Source organism: Tupaia chinensis, unplaced genomic scaffold, assembly GCF_000334495.1.
Source record: "Tupaia chinensis unplaced genomic scaffold, TupChi_1.0 Scaffold000493_1, whole genome shotgun sequence".
NCBI classification, from domain to species: Eukaryota; Metazoa; Chordata; class Mammalia; order Scandentia; family Tupaiidae; genus Tupaia; species Tupaia belangeri.
Window position 1 is genome coordinate 2,736,570 of NW_006160005.1, and position 19,284 is coordinate 2,755,853.

Genomic DNA, 19,284 nt, shown 5'->3' on the forward strand with positions numbered 1-19,284 from the left:
CTGCTCCTGATCTCCGCGTCGAGTGTGCTCTGCATCGACTCCACGACTCTGATGTGGTTCCTCTTTAGCTGGTCAATTTCCTCGTCCTTCTCAGCAATTTTCCTATCGATTTCAGACTTGACCTGGTTCAGCTCAAGCTGGATGCGCAGGATCTTCCCCTCTTCATGTTCAAGAGATGCCTGAGTGAGAGCAAGAGAGGCATTAGCAGGGCAATTAGATTTTTCTGTGCACCGTAGATTTTAGGTGCTATCTTTTTAATCACTCAATCTATGCAGATGGGCTTAATATTCCCGATATTCATTTATAATGCACAATTGGTCTCATACCTCTGCTTCTTCTAAAGCAGCCTGAAGTTCAGACTTTTCTTGTTCCACTTGTTTCTTTATTTTCTCCAGCTCATGGATACGTTTCCCTCCTTCTGCAATCTGCTCCGTGAGGTCAGAAATCTCCTCTGTTCAGGTAAAAGCACAGTTAGGGATTAGATTTCACAGATGACATAGGAGAGAAATCCTCTTAGGTCACGCAGATGATTGAAAGTAAAGGGGACTCACGCTGCAGGTTTTTGTTCTCTCGCTTCAGGGTTTCCAGCTGATCCAATGATTCCTCATAGGCGTTCTTCATCTTGAACAGCTCTGTGCCCAGGGAGCGGGCCTCCTTCTGGGAGGCCTCGAGCTCAGCATGGGTTTCCTCATATTTCTGCTTCCATTCTGCCAGGATCTGAAAAAGCAAGATCGGTTACCTGCTGTAAAGGACAGAGGAAAGCAGTAGAAAGCAGGGGGTGCTGCGGGAATTACCTTATCGAAGTTCCTCTGCTTTTTGTCCAGGGCTGCACAGGCAGCGTTCGTCCTCTCCACATCGAGCATCAGGTCCTCCACCTCATTCTGCAGCCTCTGCTTGGTCTTCTCAAGGGAAGCACATTTGGCGTTCACAGCTTCCACGTGCTCCTCGGCAGCCTGTAGCCGCTGAGCCAGCTTCTTTCTAGAAGATTATATGTGTTTTTAGAGAGAAGTGAACAACAGTAAGAATGATGAACTATTACACTGAAAAATATCAGAAACTTCGTATTAATGCTATTCATTCATTCACCCATTCAACAAATATTGACAAACTCCTTTTATGAACCAGATCTGGGCTACCCAACAGTGAAAAATGGCAAGCGTAAAAAAGATCCTTGCCTGATAAAACTCACAAACAAGGGATAAAGATTAATAATAAGTAAACAAGTGGGAAAATGCATACTGTCACCTGCAGATATAAGAACAATGAAGAAAAATAAAATAGGGTAAATAGTGAGCAACTATGCTAGGTGTCCAGGAAAGGCCTCCCTAAGGAGATAACACTGAGTCAATATATGAAAGAAGGGAGAAAGCCAGCCCATGGTGTGTCAGTTAGACATTGCACAGAGAAAAGTAGATCCCATGTTTGCAACGGGTTCAGTCCCAGCCAGACTGCTTGAAAACATGCCAGGCGTGCACACATGCCCAGGATCCTGATGAGGTGGAGAATTGAAGGAAGACGGACTGAGCCATGACCAGAGCCCATTGGGGATCTATCACTCTCTCTCTCTCTTTCATGTGTGCACTCATGCTCACCCTCTGGCATGCATGCTTAAATAAATAAATAAATAAGGCAGAGAGTGAGCTAGAGGGAGATCTGCAAATGGGATGTTCCAGACAGAGGGACCAGCAGGTACAAAATGCTGAGGAAACAATGAGCTTAGTGTGTGTGACAAACAGCAACAAGTCCTCTAACTGTAATGATTTGGCCTGTAGGGCAGGGACCATGTTTGCTGTATTTAATTCATGTCTTATTCTCAGGGCCTGATAGTGACCAACAAAAAAAGGCTAATTAGTGCGTGTTTGTGGTCTAGTTCACTGCATCTCCAAAGGCCATTTCTTTCTGGTTCAATATACAAAGTTTCCTGCATAACCATTCAAATCTATGTCCATACTTGGCCTCCTCCAGCTCCTCCGTGCGCTGGATGGCATCCGTCTCGTATTTGGTCCTCCACTGGGCCACCTCACTGTTGGCCTTGGACAGCGCCCTCTGCAGCTCGGCCTTGGATTCCTGCTCCTCCTCGTACTGTTCCCGCAGCAGGTCACAGTCATGGCGGGAGGACTGCAGGGCGTGGGCCAGGGCGTTCTTGGCCTATAGAGACAGTTACACCTTCATTTCACTAGACATTTCAAATTATTAAATTTCTAAACCTTTTAAGAGCTGATGTCATGGACTCCACTTAAGGACAGGTCACGGGGAAAGAAAAGTCTTAGGCTCACAGTACCTTTATCTCCTCTTCCAGTTGCCTCTTTAATTCCTCAATTTGTTGAGTGAACGCTTGTTTGCCCCTGGATAACTGAGACACAAGAGCTTCTTTCTCATCGAGCTGGCGTGAAAATTCACCTGACAGACAAAAAGAAGGGCACCATTTTATGAAGTGAAGAAAATATTCTCCAAGTCCATGTTAGAAATAAGTTAAAACTCTTAACCCTGGCCCGAAACTGAGTGATCAGTAATCAAATTCTTTATTGGCATCTTTGTGCTCAACGTCAGATTTATGATTTTTATTGTGAAATTTGCATATTAATTTGAATGAACAAATACAGCTCAAATTCTTTCTGTCCTCTCCATAACTAACTCTTTCAGTGCCACATGATATTGTGTGAAACCTGGTGATGTCAAGGAAGGCACAAAACCATTCAATTCTACATAGTCTCAGTTCCAGAAGACCTTTGATACACGGGACTGCCCATTGCCCAACTTAGGATTTAGTTTCCGCTTATCTAACTAAATAGGAAACTTGATTGAAACTGAGGCCCCGTGTCTATACTGGAGTGACCCTATCCCAGCGTCCCCTGTGGAACAGAGCTTGAGCCAGTTGACTTGAAGTCTTTCTCTCCAGCATTGTCCCACAATGACCCTGCACGGAGGATGGGAGTCCGAGCTGTTCAGTGAATCATACTTGTTGTCAGTTGCTTTTATTAGGCTCTCACATCAGCAAATCGTTTGTTCCTAACCACATCATCTCCGCTCTGAGGCACCGCAGAAGAGGGGAGAATTACCAGATTCGGTCTGCAGGCGTCCCCTCTGTGTGGTCAGGTCGTTGATCAGCCGCTGCTGCTCTTCTTCCTTGGTCTTAAGCTCACTCACCTGGTCTTCCAGAGTACGGCACATTTTCTCCAGGTTCCCCTATACAAGAAACCGCGAAAGAAGGAAATGGGCCTTGAAAGTGCATGATCTTCTCGGTCGCTATAATTTCTCAAACAGATTCAAATAAAACAGTGATTTATTTTGATACATAAAAATAAACCAAATTCTCTTATAGGCAATGTGATATATAAGAATTTTTTTTGTATTTTCTAAAAGCTAACCATGAATCTGTTCAATATTAATATGAAAAATTATAGGTTATGTTCTAACTTTAAGATTAGAATTGTATGGCATATTCTCTACCAAAGTTGTATTTTTTTAAAGCACATTCAATAATACTTCATTACTTTCATATATAAAGAACCACCTTTCCTTATTGGATAATTGAAAATATTGGAGATCTGGAGAACACAGATAACCCATGTTCAAAAGTTAGTGCTTTCATTTATTAATGGTGCACTTAGTCTCTTTGAATTTCTGTTTCTTCTTATGCTGAATGGAAAAAATAAAAATAATAGTTTTTCTGCTGACCTCCCTGAATTACTGCAAATAGCAAATGATTTAATGTGCATATAGTGCCCTGTGCAGACTACGATGTGTCCATAACTGCTTACTGTCATTAATAAGGATTTCCCAGAATCCGTAGTACCTTGGCTTTAGAGATCGTTTCTACATTGCTTGAGAGATCATCAATCTCCATCTTCATCTCGCTCTTCTCCTTCTCCAGCTTCTGCTTGACCCTCTGCAGGTTGTCAATCTGCTCCCCGAGCTCAGCCACGCTATCTGCGTGCTTCTTCCTCAGGGTGGCTGCGGTGGCTTCGTGCTGCAGGGTGGCCTCCTCCAGGTCCCTGCGCATTTTCTGGAACTCAGCCTCCCGCTTCTTGTTCAACTCAATCTGAGCGGAAGTGGCGCCGCCGGCCTCTTCCAGCCGCTCACTGATCTCCTCCAGTTCCCGGGAGAGGTCGGAACGCTGCTTCTCTGCTTTGGCCCTGGAGGCCCTCTCTGCCTCGATTTCTTCCTCTAGCTCCTCAATGCGGGCCTGGGAATGGTGAAAAACCAACAAACTCAGCTCCTTTTTCATTAATATGTCTCTTTGATTCAGACTGATGATAATCAGCTACCTACTTGCAATTCTTTGATCTTCTTCTGCAACTGAATACCAAGGGCCTGTTCATCTTCAATCTTGCTTTGCAGATTGCTGATTTCAAACTCTTTCCTTTTAGGAAAGTAGCCAAGGACACGATTTAGTCCATATCCAACGCTGGAAGCAAATCTATAAACAATTCTTTCCTACTTACTTTTTGAGCTTTTCATCAAGTTGCTGTTTCTCGTTTTCAATGTCCATTATGGACTCTTGAGCCAACTTCAAGTCACCCTCAAGTTTCCTTTTAGCCCTTTCTAGGTCCATGCGAAGTTTCTTTTCTTGCTCCAAAGACCCTTCAAGCTAAACAGAAATAATGTTGAGTCAGAAGGAATGCTTACCTTCCTTTAGGAAAAAGAACATTTCCTTTATAATGCTAGACTTACGTCATCCACTTGCTGTTCTAGCTTGATCTTGGCTTTGGTCAGCGTGTTGACTTTGTCCTCTTCTGCCTGCAGGTCATCCAGGGTCTGCTGGTGGGCCTCTTGGAGGGCCTTCTTCTCCTTGGTCAGCTTTGCGATGTTTTCATCCAGGCCAGCCATCTCTTCTGTGAGGTTTTTCACCTTAGCAAATAAAAACACTTTGCATTAAATATTATATTTTGTTAGATTCAGTTTTCTGCTTTATTTCCTAATTTAAGAACCTATAAACTTTTCTTGTATATATTTTATACCTTGTTCTCTGTGGCATGCTTCTCCTTTTCAACCTTGGCCAGCGTCAGCTCCAGGTCATCGATGTCCTTCTTGAGTTCTGAGCATTCATCCTCCAATTTCCTCTTCTTGGCGGTCAGCTCAGCATTGATCTCCTCCTCGTCCTCCGCTCTCTCAGTCACCTCTTTGATTTTGGCCTCGAGCTGGATTTTGGTTTTGATCAGCTGGTCGCACCTTTCCTCTGCATCAGCCAAGCCTTCAGCTTCCTTGAATTGTAAACAAAATTAAAATCGGAAAGAGAATTAAATAGTTTACGATGATAAGAACGTAGTATTCTGCAGTTGGTCCTTTGGAGTTCTGTACTCATTAATTTTTCTTACTTCACACCCTTTGTTTTGTGAACCACCTACTGTGTGCAATAGTTTTCCACATGTGGGAAAACCACAATGTATCAGCTGTTGTCCTGTTCCTTTAGAAGAATATATGCAACTTAGATTAAAAAACCTCTCTCTCAAAAGCTACAATTAATGTAGAAAACAATTAGTGGCATAAGAGATGTTGGATCAGGGGTGATTTCATCAAAGTGGTAGCTGAGTTGGACCTTGAGAGATAGATAGGTTTTGGGCTTGCTGAAATCAATTCATTGGAAAGAAGAGCAGGAGGTGGGTGTGGGAAGCATACTACTAGGGCAAATTCAAGATTTGGTTGCTAATAAGATATTTTTCTTTATAGTACTAGAGGATGATCCCAGTTAGGATGTCCTAAATTCAAGTTGAGGCAGAACATAATCAAGAGATATTTTCATTTTTGTTGCCAACTGAGGGAATTGGGATGGGTAAGAAATGAGAGAGACATCGAAATGTATGTTCATCAGTCAGTCTTTGACTAAATGAATAAAATGCAGTCTCTGTAGCCATGTAGTGAATATTATGGTGTAGGATCAATTCTGAGTAAATGTCTGTGGACAACGATAGAGAAGTCAGAGTAGCTTTGAAGGGAGTGAGGGCAGAAAAGATAAAAGAGTTCTTTTTCCTTCAGTAAACTAGAAGAAAGCATTATTACAGTGTCCAATTTTGACAGCAGAGACCAATCTGCACAGAAAAAAATATGATTTTGTGATAAATAAATTATACCCAGACCAATTTGATTTGCCCCAAATGAAAGACTATCTTATAAATTACATTTCTGAGTTGATGGAAACAATTCTAAAATGACTGGTCCAGGAGTGACCAGTGAGTGGGCTTAATGGAATGTGAGAGAATTGGAGGTAGGCAGAGGAATTTTGGTATTGATGTGGCGATCCTGATGTGACTTGTGGGACACGGATTGTGGAGAGGGGAGTGGAGAGAATGAGTCTGAGATTTTTATGACAATGACAAACAATAACGCCATAAAATTTGATGCAAGACACTGCCATTTGTCAGCTGTCTCTATTATAATTGAAGACTCATGGACATCTAGAATTAAGTTCAAGGAAGTTTAAAAGAAAACTGGCAGGCAGTTCTTTCATTGCCCTGGCCCTATTGAAGGGGGTGTTTATTGGGCACTGAAGGACTGTATGAACCTTTAGTGGTGCCATCAGAGCACTTTGACCTTTTCCCTCCATTAAGTGTCTCCCATCCTGACTACTCAACTCAGTGCCCACAGTGGCCAAGGTTATAGAACTTGCATCTTGACTAGCAGTACCGGGGATGATGTCTCAACTTACAGCCTGAACTTGGAGCTGCAAGTCATTTTTTTCTTTCAAAAGTGCCACCATCTTTTCTTCCAATTCCTTCCTTTTTGCCTCTGACTTGGCAAGTTCATCTTTAGTTTTCTGAAACTCTTCCTTCATGGTGGCCATCTCCTTCTCTGTCTCCGCACTCTTGAGGAGGGGCTTGATCTTGAAGAAGAGCTTCATCCAGGGCCAGTGCTTGACGTTCATGAAGGCTCGGATATTGTACTGGATGCAGAAAATGGACTCCCTGGAATGTATTAGATTCAGATTAGGTATGATGTGGGTGATGAGTTGAGATGGAATTTTGACAGCATGAGCTGAAGGTTCTGCCCATGCTCTGTTCTTCATTTGCATTCAAATGAGATGAAAAAAATTATATTTCAGATGATAGAGACTTGCTAGATACTCATGTCTCTGCGTCATTGCTTTTCAAGGTTTGGTATTCATTGAACTGCCTATTGGACTTTTTAAAAATACTACTTCCTGGACCCCACTTCCAGAGATTCAGATTGAAAAGATATGGGATGGCGCCTGAAAATTTGTATTTTCAACAACTTTGCAAGAGATGCTGCTGATGCAAATCCAAGGACCATCCTATGAGAGTCAGTGTACTATATCAGTGCTTCTCAAACATTCCTACTAACACCACTAGGGGCAGTGAAGGGGAACACTGACCTTTGAGGAATATGGGCTTGAAAGAAAATAAACTTGGGACCAGCAGTTAGCGTAATGGCTATGTCACTGGATTCTCATGTAGTTGACCGCGGTACGAGTCCCAGACCTGGTGAGTTAAACTCATGCTGGGTGCGTGTGCGTGCGTGCCCAAGATCCCAAGAAGAGAATAGAGGAGAAGGGATTGTGGCATACCCATCCCCCCTGGGAGGTGATTTCTTGCTTTCTGTCTCTCTGTCTTTCTGGTGAGCACATGTGCCCTATGGCAAAACCTCTCCAAAAAAAAAAAGAAAGAAAGAAAGAAAGAAAATAAACTTCTGGGGCCAACAGGTGGCATGGTGCTGGATTTTCACATGGCCAACTGTGGTGTGAGTCCTGGAGGTGGCAGATCGCTTTCTCATTTTCCCTTTCTTTTTCTCTTTCTATGGTGAGCACACGTGCTCTACAGGAAACTTGAAAAATAATAATAATAATAAAATTAAATAATTCTTTTTTAAAAAAGAAAAAAACTCAAAATTTCTTTGAAAATATTTGATTTAGGGATCAGCAGGTGGTGTGGTAAAGGTGCTGGACTCCCACATGGCTGACTGTGGTTCGAGTTTTGGACCTGGTGACTTGCTTTTTCACTTTCTCTCTCTTTCTCTCTCCCTCTTCCTCTCTCTCTCCCCCCTTATATATTTATTTTATTTATTTTTATACACTCCCTTGTTATACATCATTTAGCTTGTAGAGAGAATTTACCCAACATGAAATACACCTCAGACCAGTCCAATTTGATTTTGCATTCCATTCTGCAATACCACATTTACTTTCATCAAAATTATTTTAAAATTTAAAAATATTTAATTATCCTCATGTGTAGATAGCTACCTAAATATATGTTTATATCATGGGTCATGGCCAAAATTTATTATTATTATTATTATTATTGTTTTTGAAATTATTTTTAAATTTTATTTATTATTATTATATATTTTTAATAGAGCACATATATAGAGCGAGACAGAGAAAGAGAAAGAAAGTGAGAAAGCAAACTACCAGGTGCAGGACTCAGCCATGTGGGAGTCCAACACCCTAACCACCATACCACCTGCTGGCCCCAAAGTTTATTACTTTTAATAAAATAGTATACAATAGAAAATATTAGCTCAATTATAAATATAAAATAAAAATAAAATCTGTTTCATGTAAATCATATGTTTACACACACATATTTGTGTAGACATAAGGTAGCAATGGAAAAGGCAGTTCTTATTAGGGACCCTGGTTATATGTATCCTGGAGTTTGAGATGCTTGACTTCATAGTTTTCTAACTCTGTTCTTGAATCTACTTGGGTAATCAGAAGGCTATATGCCTTGGTGAAATTATATTAACTTACTGAAAAAAAAATCACAGATCAGTGTCCTTAATATTTTAAATCATGACAATTTTATAATAGAAATGATCAAGTGAAAGAAGTTGTTTCTATTACATTCTATACAAAATTACTCTTTTTTTTTTAAAAAAAGATTTTTGCAGGGAACCAGCAGTTAGTGTAATGGCTATGTCGCTGGACTCCCACGTAGTCAACCGCGGTTCACGTCCCGGACCTGGTGGCTTAAAACTCACGCCGGGCGTGTGTGCATGTGTGCCCAAGATCCCGAGAGGAGAATGGAGGAGAAGGGATTGCGGCGTGACCATCCCTCCCGGAGGTGATTTCTCTCTTGCTGTCTCTATGTCTCTGTCTGGCAAGCACACGCACCCTATAGCGAAAAACCTCTCAAAAAAAAAAAAAAGATTTTTGCATGTACTCACTGGAGAGAGAGAGAGATGGAGACAATGAGAGGGAAAGTGAGAAATCATTCCCAGGGGGGATGGCCATGCCACAGTCCCTTCTCTACCATTCTCCTTCGGGGATCTTGAGCACTCACACACACACATCTGGCATGATTTTCAAGGCACTGAGTCCAGAACTTGAACTGTGATAGGCCATGTGGAAGTTCAGCAATAAACCACTATGCCATCTGCTGGCCCAAAACTCTTCTTGAAAATATTGTCTGCCATGCAGTTCAAAGTTCCTTGTTTGATGATCTATCCAATAAATCCATATTGGAGCCAAGTTCTAGAGCCAAAGTTTGTCTCTGCTTACTTGCTAGTGAATTTTGTTTTGTTATTTAAGAACTGTGCACATTTTATACATCTCAATTTTTCATTCGCTCAAAGTATTCCATGGTGATAATTCCCACCTTACGTTTTCTGGCACATGTATATCCCACTTTCCTGTCTATCTCACTTTTATTCCTTTTTAGTTAGGTGTGTGTGTCACTGGTGAGTCTTAATTTTAAGCCACCTCAAATGTTTTTAGGAGAAAGGTGTGAGTAAACCATGTTCCTATACCTTCTCTCCACCATCTTCTGGTACTCCACTCTTGCCAAGAACCCTCTGCACCTGGCCTGGGTTCGGGTAATTATCTGGGCCAGCTTGTCATCTCTCATCTCCTCCAGGAGCCCCAGAAGACCAGCTTTGAAAAAGACCTGCACATAGATAAGGTGCACATCAGAAACTATACGTCAGTTCAAAGGGATGAGAATAGCATCAGGCAGGATTTGGAGATACTACCTTGGTGTGACCAAATTTGTATTGGGTGTGGTCGATGTCGATGGACGCAAGGAGTTTCTCGGAAGCCTTCTTGCTGTCAATGTACTGTCCTTCGGGGATAGCACTGGCGTTTAATACCTTGTATCTGTTAAAGTAAATACAGGTTTTAAAAACTTGGTTTACTGGTGACACAATTAGTGACTGAATATTAAATGATCTATTAAAAAATCATAGCACTATGACAATTACTCTTTCTTCATAGGGAGAACATGTTTACATTAGTGGTCACTACCTATTGGCTCAGTATCGACTTCATTTGCTCTTTCCTCATACTTGCAACTTTCTTTTCCATCTCACCAGACCCTCTTTCTAGGATAGTAGTCTATAGTCTTGTTCACGTTAGGGTGAGATGATCAATAAAATGTAATGTGTTAGGGCCAGCAGGTTGTATAGTGGTTAAGGTTCTGAACTCTCACATGGCCAACCATGGTTCAAGTCCTGGGCCCAGTGGCTTGAGAATCACACCAGGTGTGTGTGCATGTGTGCCCAAAACCCTTGGAGGAGAATGGAGAAGGGATCACAGTATGGCCACCCCCAACAGGGAGTGATTTCTTACTTTCCCTCTCACTGTCCCTCTCTCTCTTTCTCTCACTCTCTGGTGAATACACATGCCCTATAAAAATCTTAAAAAAAAAAAAAAGTAATGTATTATCCTTATTGGATGTATTTGCATTTTAAACTCCTGAGTCCATGAAAGTTATATTTTATTGAGGAATGTTTTAGAAGGTACAGTTTAGGTATGGGAAACTGTCCTAATTACCCAAAGTTAAGTTTTGGGCTGCCTTAGATCTTGAACATTGGGATTTTCTTGCAACTCCACCAGGCCTAAATTTAGGAGAAACCTAACTCCTTGAGTTGCCACTCAGCTCCTTCTCCTTCCTTCAACTTTTGATTATCAAGAAGGGTTTGTCTATAGAAGAGGGAAAGGACCTGATGAGCATTACTGTGAAATGTCCCTTTTGTTTCTGGGAAACTAATGCCTGCGAAATAAAAGATAGAAGATAGACAATACTGAAAGAAGTAACAGAAAAGGACTTTTCTGTAGGTCTACATGTGTGGAAGAGTTTCTAATTTAGCCACTTAGTAATCATGTGACTTTGGAAAAGTAACTTAGTATCTGTGAACCTCATCTTATTCAGCCATTAAATGAGATTTTGGATAGTACTTAACCTCTGTTAGACTTTTGTGAGGATCAAATGAGATAATCCAGACATATTATACACTCAAAAAGATAGTTTTTATAATTCCTGAAGTTAATGTATACATTTGTGAGCTAAGCTAGAAGCTTGGTAAATCCAAGAAAATTCTGCACAGTGATTAAATTGTTTTGCTTCCATTAAATGTGGTCCTACTAAACTTGATAATATGCTATAGTTAGGAGAGACTGACCTCTGTTTGAAGTCTGCATAAAGGATCCTGCTGGGGAATCCTTTCCTGCAGATGCGGATGCCCTCCAGCACACCGTTACACCGCAGCTGGTGCAGGACGAGTTCATGCTCCATGGCCCCTGAAGAAGACATGTTCATTTCACCAAGGAGTTATTAAAAATGAAGTGCATTAGTCATGCTTTGTACTTTCATTCTAGAACTTCTTACCGGGGGTTTTAGTCTCATTGGGGATGATACACCTCACAAAATGAGGATGGGTACTCCTGAGGTTGGTCATCAGCTTGTTCAAATTCTCCTATAGAATCAGGAAAAAATGTGTTATCTCAGACTTTGAGCACTTGGCCATGACTATGAAATGAATATCTATTCTGAGCTGAATGTCCGGTATGGACCATTTTTATTTAAGGTAACAATTCTTTGAATGCTTCTCCTGAGAATGCTTCTCCTTAGCCTTTCATTCTATACTTGCGTTGGCAGGAGTTATACATACAAAGCAGCCTGACACATGCTTTTTTCCCCATTTATCCCAACTCCATCCTTCCTACCCTGGTCCCTGGCTCTCCAATGACATTTCCGAAGTCATTGCCTTCCCAGGCTAGAGGGCCACTCATTTTTCTCCTGAATGCCATAGTTCCTGACCTCTGTTTGAAGTCTGCATAAAGGATCCTGCTGGGGAATCCTTTCCTGCAGATGCGGATGCCCTCCAGCACACCGTTACACCGCAGCTGGTGCAGGACGAGTTCATGCTCCATGGCCCCTGAAGAAGACATGTTCATTTCACCAAGGAGTTATTAAAAATGAAGTGCATTAGTCATGCTTTGTACTTTCATTCTAGAACTTCTTACCGGGGGTTTTAGTCTCATTGGGGATGATACACCTCACAAAATGAGGATGGGTACTCCTGAGGTTGGTCATCAGCTTGTTCAAATTCTCCTATAGAATCAGGAAAAAATGTGTTATCTCAGACTTTGAGCACTTGGCCATGACTATGAAATGAATATCTATTCTGAGCTGAATGTCCGGTATGGACCATTTTTATTTAAGGTAACAATTCTTTGAATGCTTCTCCTGAGAATGCTTCTCCTTAGCCTTTCATTCTATACTTGCGTTGGCAGGAGTTATACATACAAAGCAGCCTGACACATGCTTTTTTCCCCATTTATCCCAACTCCATCCTTCCTACCCTGGTCCCTGGCTCTCCAATGACATTTCCGAAGTCATTGCCTTCCCAGGCTAGAGGGCCACTCATTTTTCTCCTGAATGCCATAGTTCTCCAGTGAGGAAATGCAACCGTGTATCACATTTGGGCTTTTTTTCATACATAGAACTTCCCCTTTCCAGCTCTATCAACTTATAGGACATGAAGATGACCAATAAGGAAACAATCTAAGCAGTTCCAACTGAGAATTGGCTGGAAAAGTACCACGTTAGTTTCACTGTAAGTTAGCTGCTGGATTCATTGGTCTGACTGGGATCTTTTGGTCTCTGCATACATGCCACTGCTCATTTCATGACTCAGTTAGATTAGGCATGATAGAGTATTTTTGTAAATAAATTTTTTTATCAAGCATCCTTCATTATTAGCATGCAAGGTGAATTAATACTTTCTAAGTAGGTTTAAATCTCTCCAAAGTCAGGTCAACAGAAGCCCTTAGTTACTATCAGTCCTTTTCTAAATGACTCATGGAAAGAAGATCTTGTGCTTTTAAAATAAATTCCCGAAATACCGAGGGACTGTCAAGAACAGTTTCTTCCTTACTCTGAAAAGGGCAGACACGGTCTGGAAAGAAGAGCCCTTCTTCTTTCCACCTTTCTTGGCCCCACCACCACTTGCCTCTGGATAGAAAAGAAGAAAAAGTGTCACTCAAATTAGATTTGCCTATTTGTGAGTTCAGCTCATTTAGAGGAGTGTGTTCTTATCCTATTTGTCTCTCTGTTTGGGCCTGAATTAATCTTAATTTTCCACTAAGTTGGCTTTTACTTTTCGGTAATTCTTTCTCCACTGGGAAATGAAACAAAGGGTTATTACCATATATCATAAGGAGATGGACTCCCTAATATTATGACATTTGGGCACACACCAACTCGTCAATAGAAGCTATTGAGTTGTTTGGAAAGTCATAATGCATTTTTGCATAGAAAAACATCGGAAAATACATCATGACTTTCCTGAAAATCTAATTGTATTGAGAGGCAGAAGTTTGTCACAACGTTGCCATAAATATCACCAGATCCTCAATATCTAGCAGAGGTAGAGGAGGAAGCAGGAGATAATCACAGAAGCTGAGACATTGAATTGGCTGAGAGCCTGCTAGTTGCTCTCTGTTCCTTTGCAGTAAGAGACCCCGGTCAGTAGTGTGGCAATTACACGTGTCTAATTGCAATGCAGCCTACCTACTCAATTCTTGGAGGAACAAGAGGTATGACCTGCAACTCTCTTGCCAGTGCTATGAGATCACCAGCCTTCACCTACCATCACAGTTGAATACCTAGAGAAAGTGTTATTGTGCATTACCTGCTTCAACAGATTGAGCCCCAGAGAAGAGGAAGGCTAGAGTTTTCATTGAAGACTTCTGGTACAGCCCGACCACGGTCTCATTCAGAGGGTCCTTGTTCTTGTCCAGCCAGCCAGTAATGTTGTAGTCCACAGTGCCAGCATAGTGAATCAGGGAGAAGTGGGCCTCAGCCTTGCCTTTGACAACTTTAGGCTTCTGGAAGTTGGCAGACTTGCCCAGGTGCTGTTCATACAGCTTGTTCTTGAAGGAAGTGTCTGTTGCCTTGGGGAACATGCACTCCTCTTCCAGGATGGAGAAGATGCCCATGGGCTGAAAAGTAGACCATAACAGGACATTGCTCTTCTATTTAAGCATTTTTCTCTGCCTATAGAATTAAAATAAGATGTGATGAATTATATAGTTGTCATAAAACATGGTTTCTGAAAGGCAAATCAGACCTTCTCGATGAGCTCGATGCAGGCAGCCAGGTCCATCCCGAAGTCAATGAACGTCCACTCGATGCCTTCCTTCTTGTACTCCTCCTGCTCCAGCACGAACATGTGGTGGTTGAAAAACTGTTGCAGTTTCTCGTTGGTGAAGTTGATGCACAGCTGCTCCAGGCTGTTGAACTAAATGAACAGATGTGCTTACTTCTCTCTTAAGCAAACTGAGCATTTTTTTTAATATACAGGAGATTTTAACTTTGAAATATGTGTACAAAAGCCTTTAGATTATAGATGTCATAATCATAGGACTAAAGCAACCCTTTGAAATAAAAAGTGAAAAGTGTGGAAGATTTGAGGGTATGTGAAATCTACAGTTTTCTCTACTGCCATTTTACTGAAAATCCCATCACAAGTAATATTCTTTTTCTGCGTTTGCTTAAGTTTACCCATGCATTTTCCTGAGTTCTTACTAAATCATCCTTCTTATCCTCTACTTTTTGCTAGAGGGTCAATAGTTTCCTGTGGACGCATTAGAGAGTCAACTTGTAACCCATGAGAAACTGACTGGGAAGAGTCAATGTTGCATGGAAACGACCCTAGTCAGCATTTTGAGTGAGCAACAATTGCTACCCTCTGTGATTCTTTAGTGTGAAATGAAAAAAAAAAAGTAACAAATATTACACACAGTATGCTAACACATACTTATATTAAAAAAAAAAATCCACCACCACCAAAATGTCAACATTAACTAGATATAAATAGGGAAATTATGTGGAATCTTTTTCCAGGCTTTCCTGTATATTTTGTAATGTCCAAATTTTGTTTTTATAAGTAGAAAAAGATAAACTTCTTAAAAACTATATGCAAGAAAAATGTATTTTATAATCAAATGTGAGTTTTTATTTCACAATATCACATTCACAAACTTAACACTAATGGTATTTATTAATTAAATGATCAACCTTATCTCAGCCCTTTTTTGTCCATGTAAGTATTTCTGTATAATTTCTCCATGATATATTTAAGGCATATTAGAAATGGCACACATTTACTTTGATTTTTTTTTTTTTTAATTTTGCCAGAGGGCGTGTGTGCTTGCCAGAAAAAGACAGGGAGACAGAAAGAGAGGAAAAGTGAAAAGCACCTCCCACAGGGGACAGCCACATCACAATCTCCTCTTCCACTTCTCCCGTCTTTTGGGATTTGGGGCATGCATGCACATGCACACATGGCACCCATTCACCTTAACCACCATGCCACACTGGTCTTTACTAGATATTTTATGTCAACTTCACTTTGTGAGATGTTTAAAGCTTCCCTACTATACCAAGCTAATTTATAACTCCTTTTGGATCACATAACATATTAAAAAGGTCCTCATTAAGTTCATTGTTATTCAAAGAAGTGGAATTGCCATTTCTATAAATGATTAGTAGCTGCCTGAGCACTCTCTTTTAAGTCTTCACATAAGGTTGACAGTGGCAAGAAAAAGTCATAATATTTATAGATTCCTTCTTATTGATATTTCCATGGCCTTACTGTAAAGTCCTCTCACCAGACAGCTACCAACTCACGTCAAAGATCTCAAAGCCAGCGATGTCCAGGACCCCGATGAAGTACTGCCTGGGCTGCTTGGTGTCCAGCTGCTGGTTGATGCGGGTGACCATCCACAGGAACATCTTCTCATAGATGGCTTTGGCCAGAGCACCCACTGCATTGTACACCTTGAAAGACAAAGATATAACTCTTGAGGTTATTAGAGGACTGTAAAAATGCTTTCAACCTTGGAGGTTAATGTAAATTATGTACCTACCTGCTCTACAGTCTGGCCTTTGGTGACATACTCATTGCCGACCTTGACCCTGGGGTAGCAGAGGGCTTTGAGCAGGTCAGCAGAGTTCAGACTCTGGAGATAGGCTGCCTTGTCAGCAACTAAAAGGGAGGAAGAACAATGTTATATGACCCAAAGAAACCTACTTTCTTAAAAATATTTTTTTAGGGTACAGCCATTTTGTGCAGTGTTTCATTCTATCTTTACAAGTATTAGTGCCCATTTTTTCACTATGTTCAAGAACTATGGGTTTAGTGCTAATGAACTTCAGGAATGATAAGAAACATCTACCCAGTGCCCATATTATATTATTATATACATTATTTACACACACACACACACACATATATATATATATATATATAGTTTGCTATTGGGTGCATCTGCTCATTAGAGACACAGAGAGAAAGAAAGAGAAAAGTAAGAAAGCACTACCCCCTCGGGGAGAGGACCATGCTACAGTCCCTTTTCCTCCATTCTCCTCTTGAGATGTTGGGCATGAACACAAACATGCCTGGAATGTTTTTTAAGCCTTTGGGTCTGTGACTCAAACTGAGCTGTCTGCCATACCCTTATTTACATACACTTCATTTTTTAATTTATTTACTTTTTAAATGATTTTATTTAACTGTGTTTAATTATTTTAATTTTCCCAGGGGGCGGGAGGAGAAAGTGAGAAAGCAAGCCATCAGGTCCAGGACTAGAACCACAGTCGGCCATGTGGGAGTTCAGCACCCTTAACCACCACGGCACCTGTTGGCCCCTCTACTTTCAAACTCAACTCATGAAAGTGAACTTTTCTGTTCTAGGAAAACTCATGGGTACTAGGTTAAAAATATACTTTTTGAATATACATTATATTGGGAGGATGACGTAGGTGATACCTTCAGTGCCATCTGGCTCAGCTTGCTCCTCACGCTGCTTTTGTTTGAATTTCATGTTCCCATAATGCATCACAGCCCCTGTAAGCTTGTAAATGGACACTTTTTCTTCATTGGTAAAGCCCAAAATATCAATAGCAGTCTGTCAATATAACCGAAAGGATTACTGTTAGATAGGGATCCATACACTTACTATTAATATTAATAATTTAGTTCCCCATTCCTGACTTGCAATCAAACTGAGGAAACCATTATACCAGTAGTAATGGAGGACAGGGAACCTCTTAGATTAGGCATAGAGAGAGATTTGGCCAACCAAAGGCCAGCACAGAGCATTAGCATTACAGGTGCATACCCTGTGAGGATTCAATATTCATTGGATGTAGAGAACGAGGATGCTAAACTTAAGGAACTTGTTATTTCGAGAGGTAAGAGGAATCTAATGCCTGTAGATTACAAAAAAAAAACAAAACAAAAAAAAACAAAAAAAAAAAACACCAAAATGCTTAGTAAATTTGGAGATGACAGATTTTTAGAAGGCTATTAGGGAGAGTAAGACATAGAGACACATCTTGATCTTTTCATTTGACTCCCAGGGCCACATCCACACTAATCTTTGCATCTTCCTTTGTTATTTCTAGAGACTGAGCATCCCAATGGGCCATTTCACTGACCCACCATAATAATTCTAATTCTTATATTCTACTTACATCTGTGGCTATCAGTTCTTCCTGATCATCAATGCTGGCCACACTGATCTCCCCTTGACTGACGAATGGGTAATCATATGGGTTTGTGGTAATCAGAAGCATTTCTAAGCACAAGGAACAGAGCAAAGGTAGGCATCATCATTCTGTTCATTGAGAAAAAAATTTAGACAAACTCCAAGGCACTCGATCTTGCTTGGTTAAAAGATGCTTGATGGGTACTGCAAGGGCATTCTGAGGATATTGAGCACCACCTCAAACACCTCAAAGTTTATATCATAGTTTCTCCTAACATTCCCCATTTTTTAAGAGGTTTTTTTTTTCATTTATTCATTTTTACATTTTCCACATTTACTTTACATATCAAAAATTTTTTGCTCATACTTCATAGTTCTTGACAGTAAATAACTTTCAAAATTTCTAAATACTGAATTTTAAAGATAATGTTCAAAATATTTCTTATAACTTTGTATAATTTTGTTTGTGACTATAACAACACTAACAGTATGGTTTTAAATATTTTTGAAAAAATATGGGACCAGCAGTTAGCATAATGGCGATGTCGCTGAGGACTCCCATGTAGTTGACCATGGTTCAAGTCCTGGACTAGGTGGCTTAAACCCATGCTGGGCACATGCGCCTGCGTGCCCAAGATCCCGAGGAGACAGGATTGTGGCATGGCCATCCTCCCTGGGGAGTTATTTCTCGCGTTCTGTCTCTCTGTCTCTCTCTGTCTTCCTGGCGAGTGCACGCGCCCTATAGCAAAAATCTCTCAACTACTCAAGTTAGAAAAGCAAATGCCCTGCACAAAAGTCACACAAAAACTTCTCAATTCAGCCCTGCCTACCAAGTATTCTGTGATATACCATCTGCTAGCAAAGATCAGTCTCTTTTTCTGCCTTCAACGTCTTTCTCAAGATAATCCTCTGGTGTGATTGCTCTTTTGCGATCTCTACTGATTACAATGGGCTGGAAAAGTCCAGGTTATTTTATGTTATAAACTCTTTCATATATCTTCTCTAATCCTCTCTGCCAGGCAGAACTATTTATGCTGCCAGGCCATCTTTCTAAGAGCTTCTGTTGGCTTACTTGAGATCCACCTTAGTTCCATAGTTTTCTGATTAATCTTCAAATATGACATTCCAGTCAAAACCCTGTCCAATAATGAGTATTTCCAATTTCTGATTCAATACAACAAGCTTTTTTTAGAGGTTTTTGCCTTAGGACACTTATGCTTGTGAGAGAGAGAGAGAAAGACAGAGACAGTGAGAGAGAAAGTGAGAAATCACCCTCCAGGTGGATGGCCATGCCACAATCCCTTCTCTTCCATTCTCCTCTTGGATATTGGGCATGCATACACACACACATCCTGTGTGAGTTTCAAGCTCCTAGGCCCAGGACTCAAACCATGGTTGGCCATGTGGAAGTTCAGCGATCTAACTGCTATGCCATCTGCTGGCTCTACATTCCCCATGTTTTTGTTGTTGTTTTAAGAATTATTTACTTATTTATTTAATTTCACTTGTTATTATTATTTTTTAATTTGAACAGAGAGAGAGTGAGAGGGAAA

At 40.8% G+C, this 19,284-nt stretch overlaps 1 protein-coding gene across 3 annotated transcripts in view; it reads right to left on the reverse strand.

The window, feature by feature from the left end:
* MYH2 (myosin heavy chain 2) overlaps positions 1-19,284 on the reverse strand; it is a 31,866-nt gene that overhangs the window by 5,727 nt on the left and 6,855 nt on the right. The window contains exons 9-32 of one of the 3 annotated variants that reach the window (XM_027774909.1): positions 17,718-17,821; positions 17,011-17,149; positions 16,109-16,227; positions 15,870-16,019; positions 14,308-14,478; positions 13,880-14,179; positions 13,114-13,188; positions 12,200-12,287; positions 11,994-12,111; positions 9,928-10,051; positions 9,706-9,842; positions 6,647-6,902; positions 4,962-5,204; positions 4,675-4,851; positions 4,446-4,591; positions 4,273-4,363; positions 3,797-4,186; positions 3,060-3,186; positions 2,282-2,400; positions 1,952-2,148; positions 795-978; positions 552-717; positions 327-451; positions 1-179 (exon numbers count right to left, since the gene is read on the reverse strand). The exon at positions 1-179 is cut by the window's left edge and continues 160 nt beyond it. In XM_027774909.1, coding sequence (XP_027630710.1) covers positions 1-179; positions 327-451; positions 552-717; positions 795-978; positions 1,952-2,148; positions 2,282-2,400; positions 3,060-3,186; positions 3,797-4,186; positions 4,273-4,363; positions 4,446-4,591; positions 4,675-4,851; positions 4,962-5,204; positions 6,647-6,902; positions 9,706-9,842; positions 9,928-10,051; positions 11,994-12,111; positions 12,200-12,287; positions 13,114-13,188; positions 13,880-14,179; positions 14,308-14,478; positions 15,870-16,019; positions 16,109-16,227; positions 17,011-17,149; positions 17,718-17,821 — 3,925 coding nt within the window. Of the gene's footprint in view, positions 180-326; positions 452-551; positions 718-794; positions 979-1,951; positions 2,149-2,281; positions 2,401-3,059; positions 3,187-3,796; positions 4,187-4,272; positions 4,364-4,445; positions 4,592-4,674; positions 4,852-4,961; positions 5,205-6,646; positions 6,903-9,705; positions 9,843-9,927; positions 10,052-11,993; positions 12,112-12,199; positions 12,288-13,113; positions 13,191-13,869; positions 14,180-14,307; positions 14,479-15,869; positions 16,020-16,108; positions 16,228-17,010; positions 17,150-17,717; positions 17,822-19,284 lie in introns of all 3 variants that reach the window. The other 2 variants (XM_027774908.1, XM_027774907.1) reach the window with 2 other exon arrangements.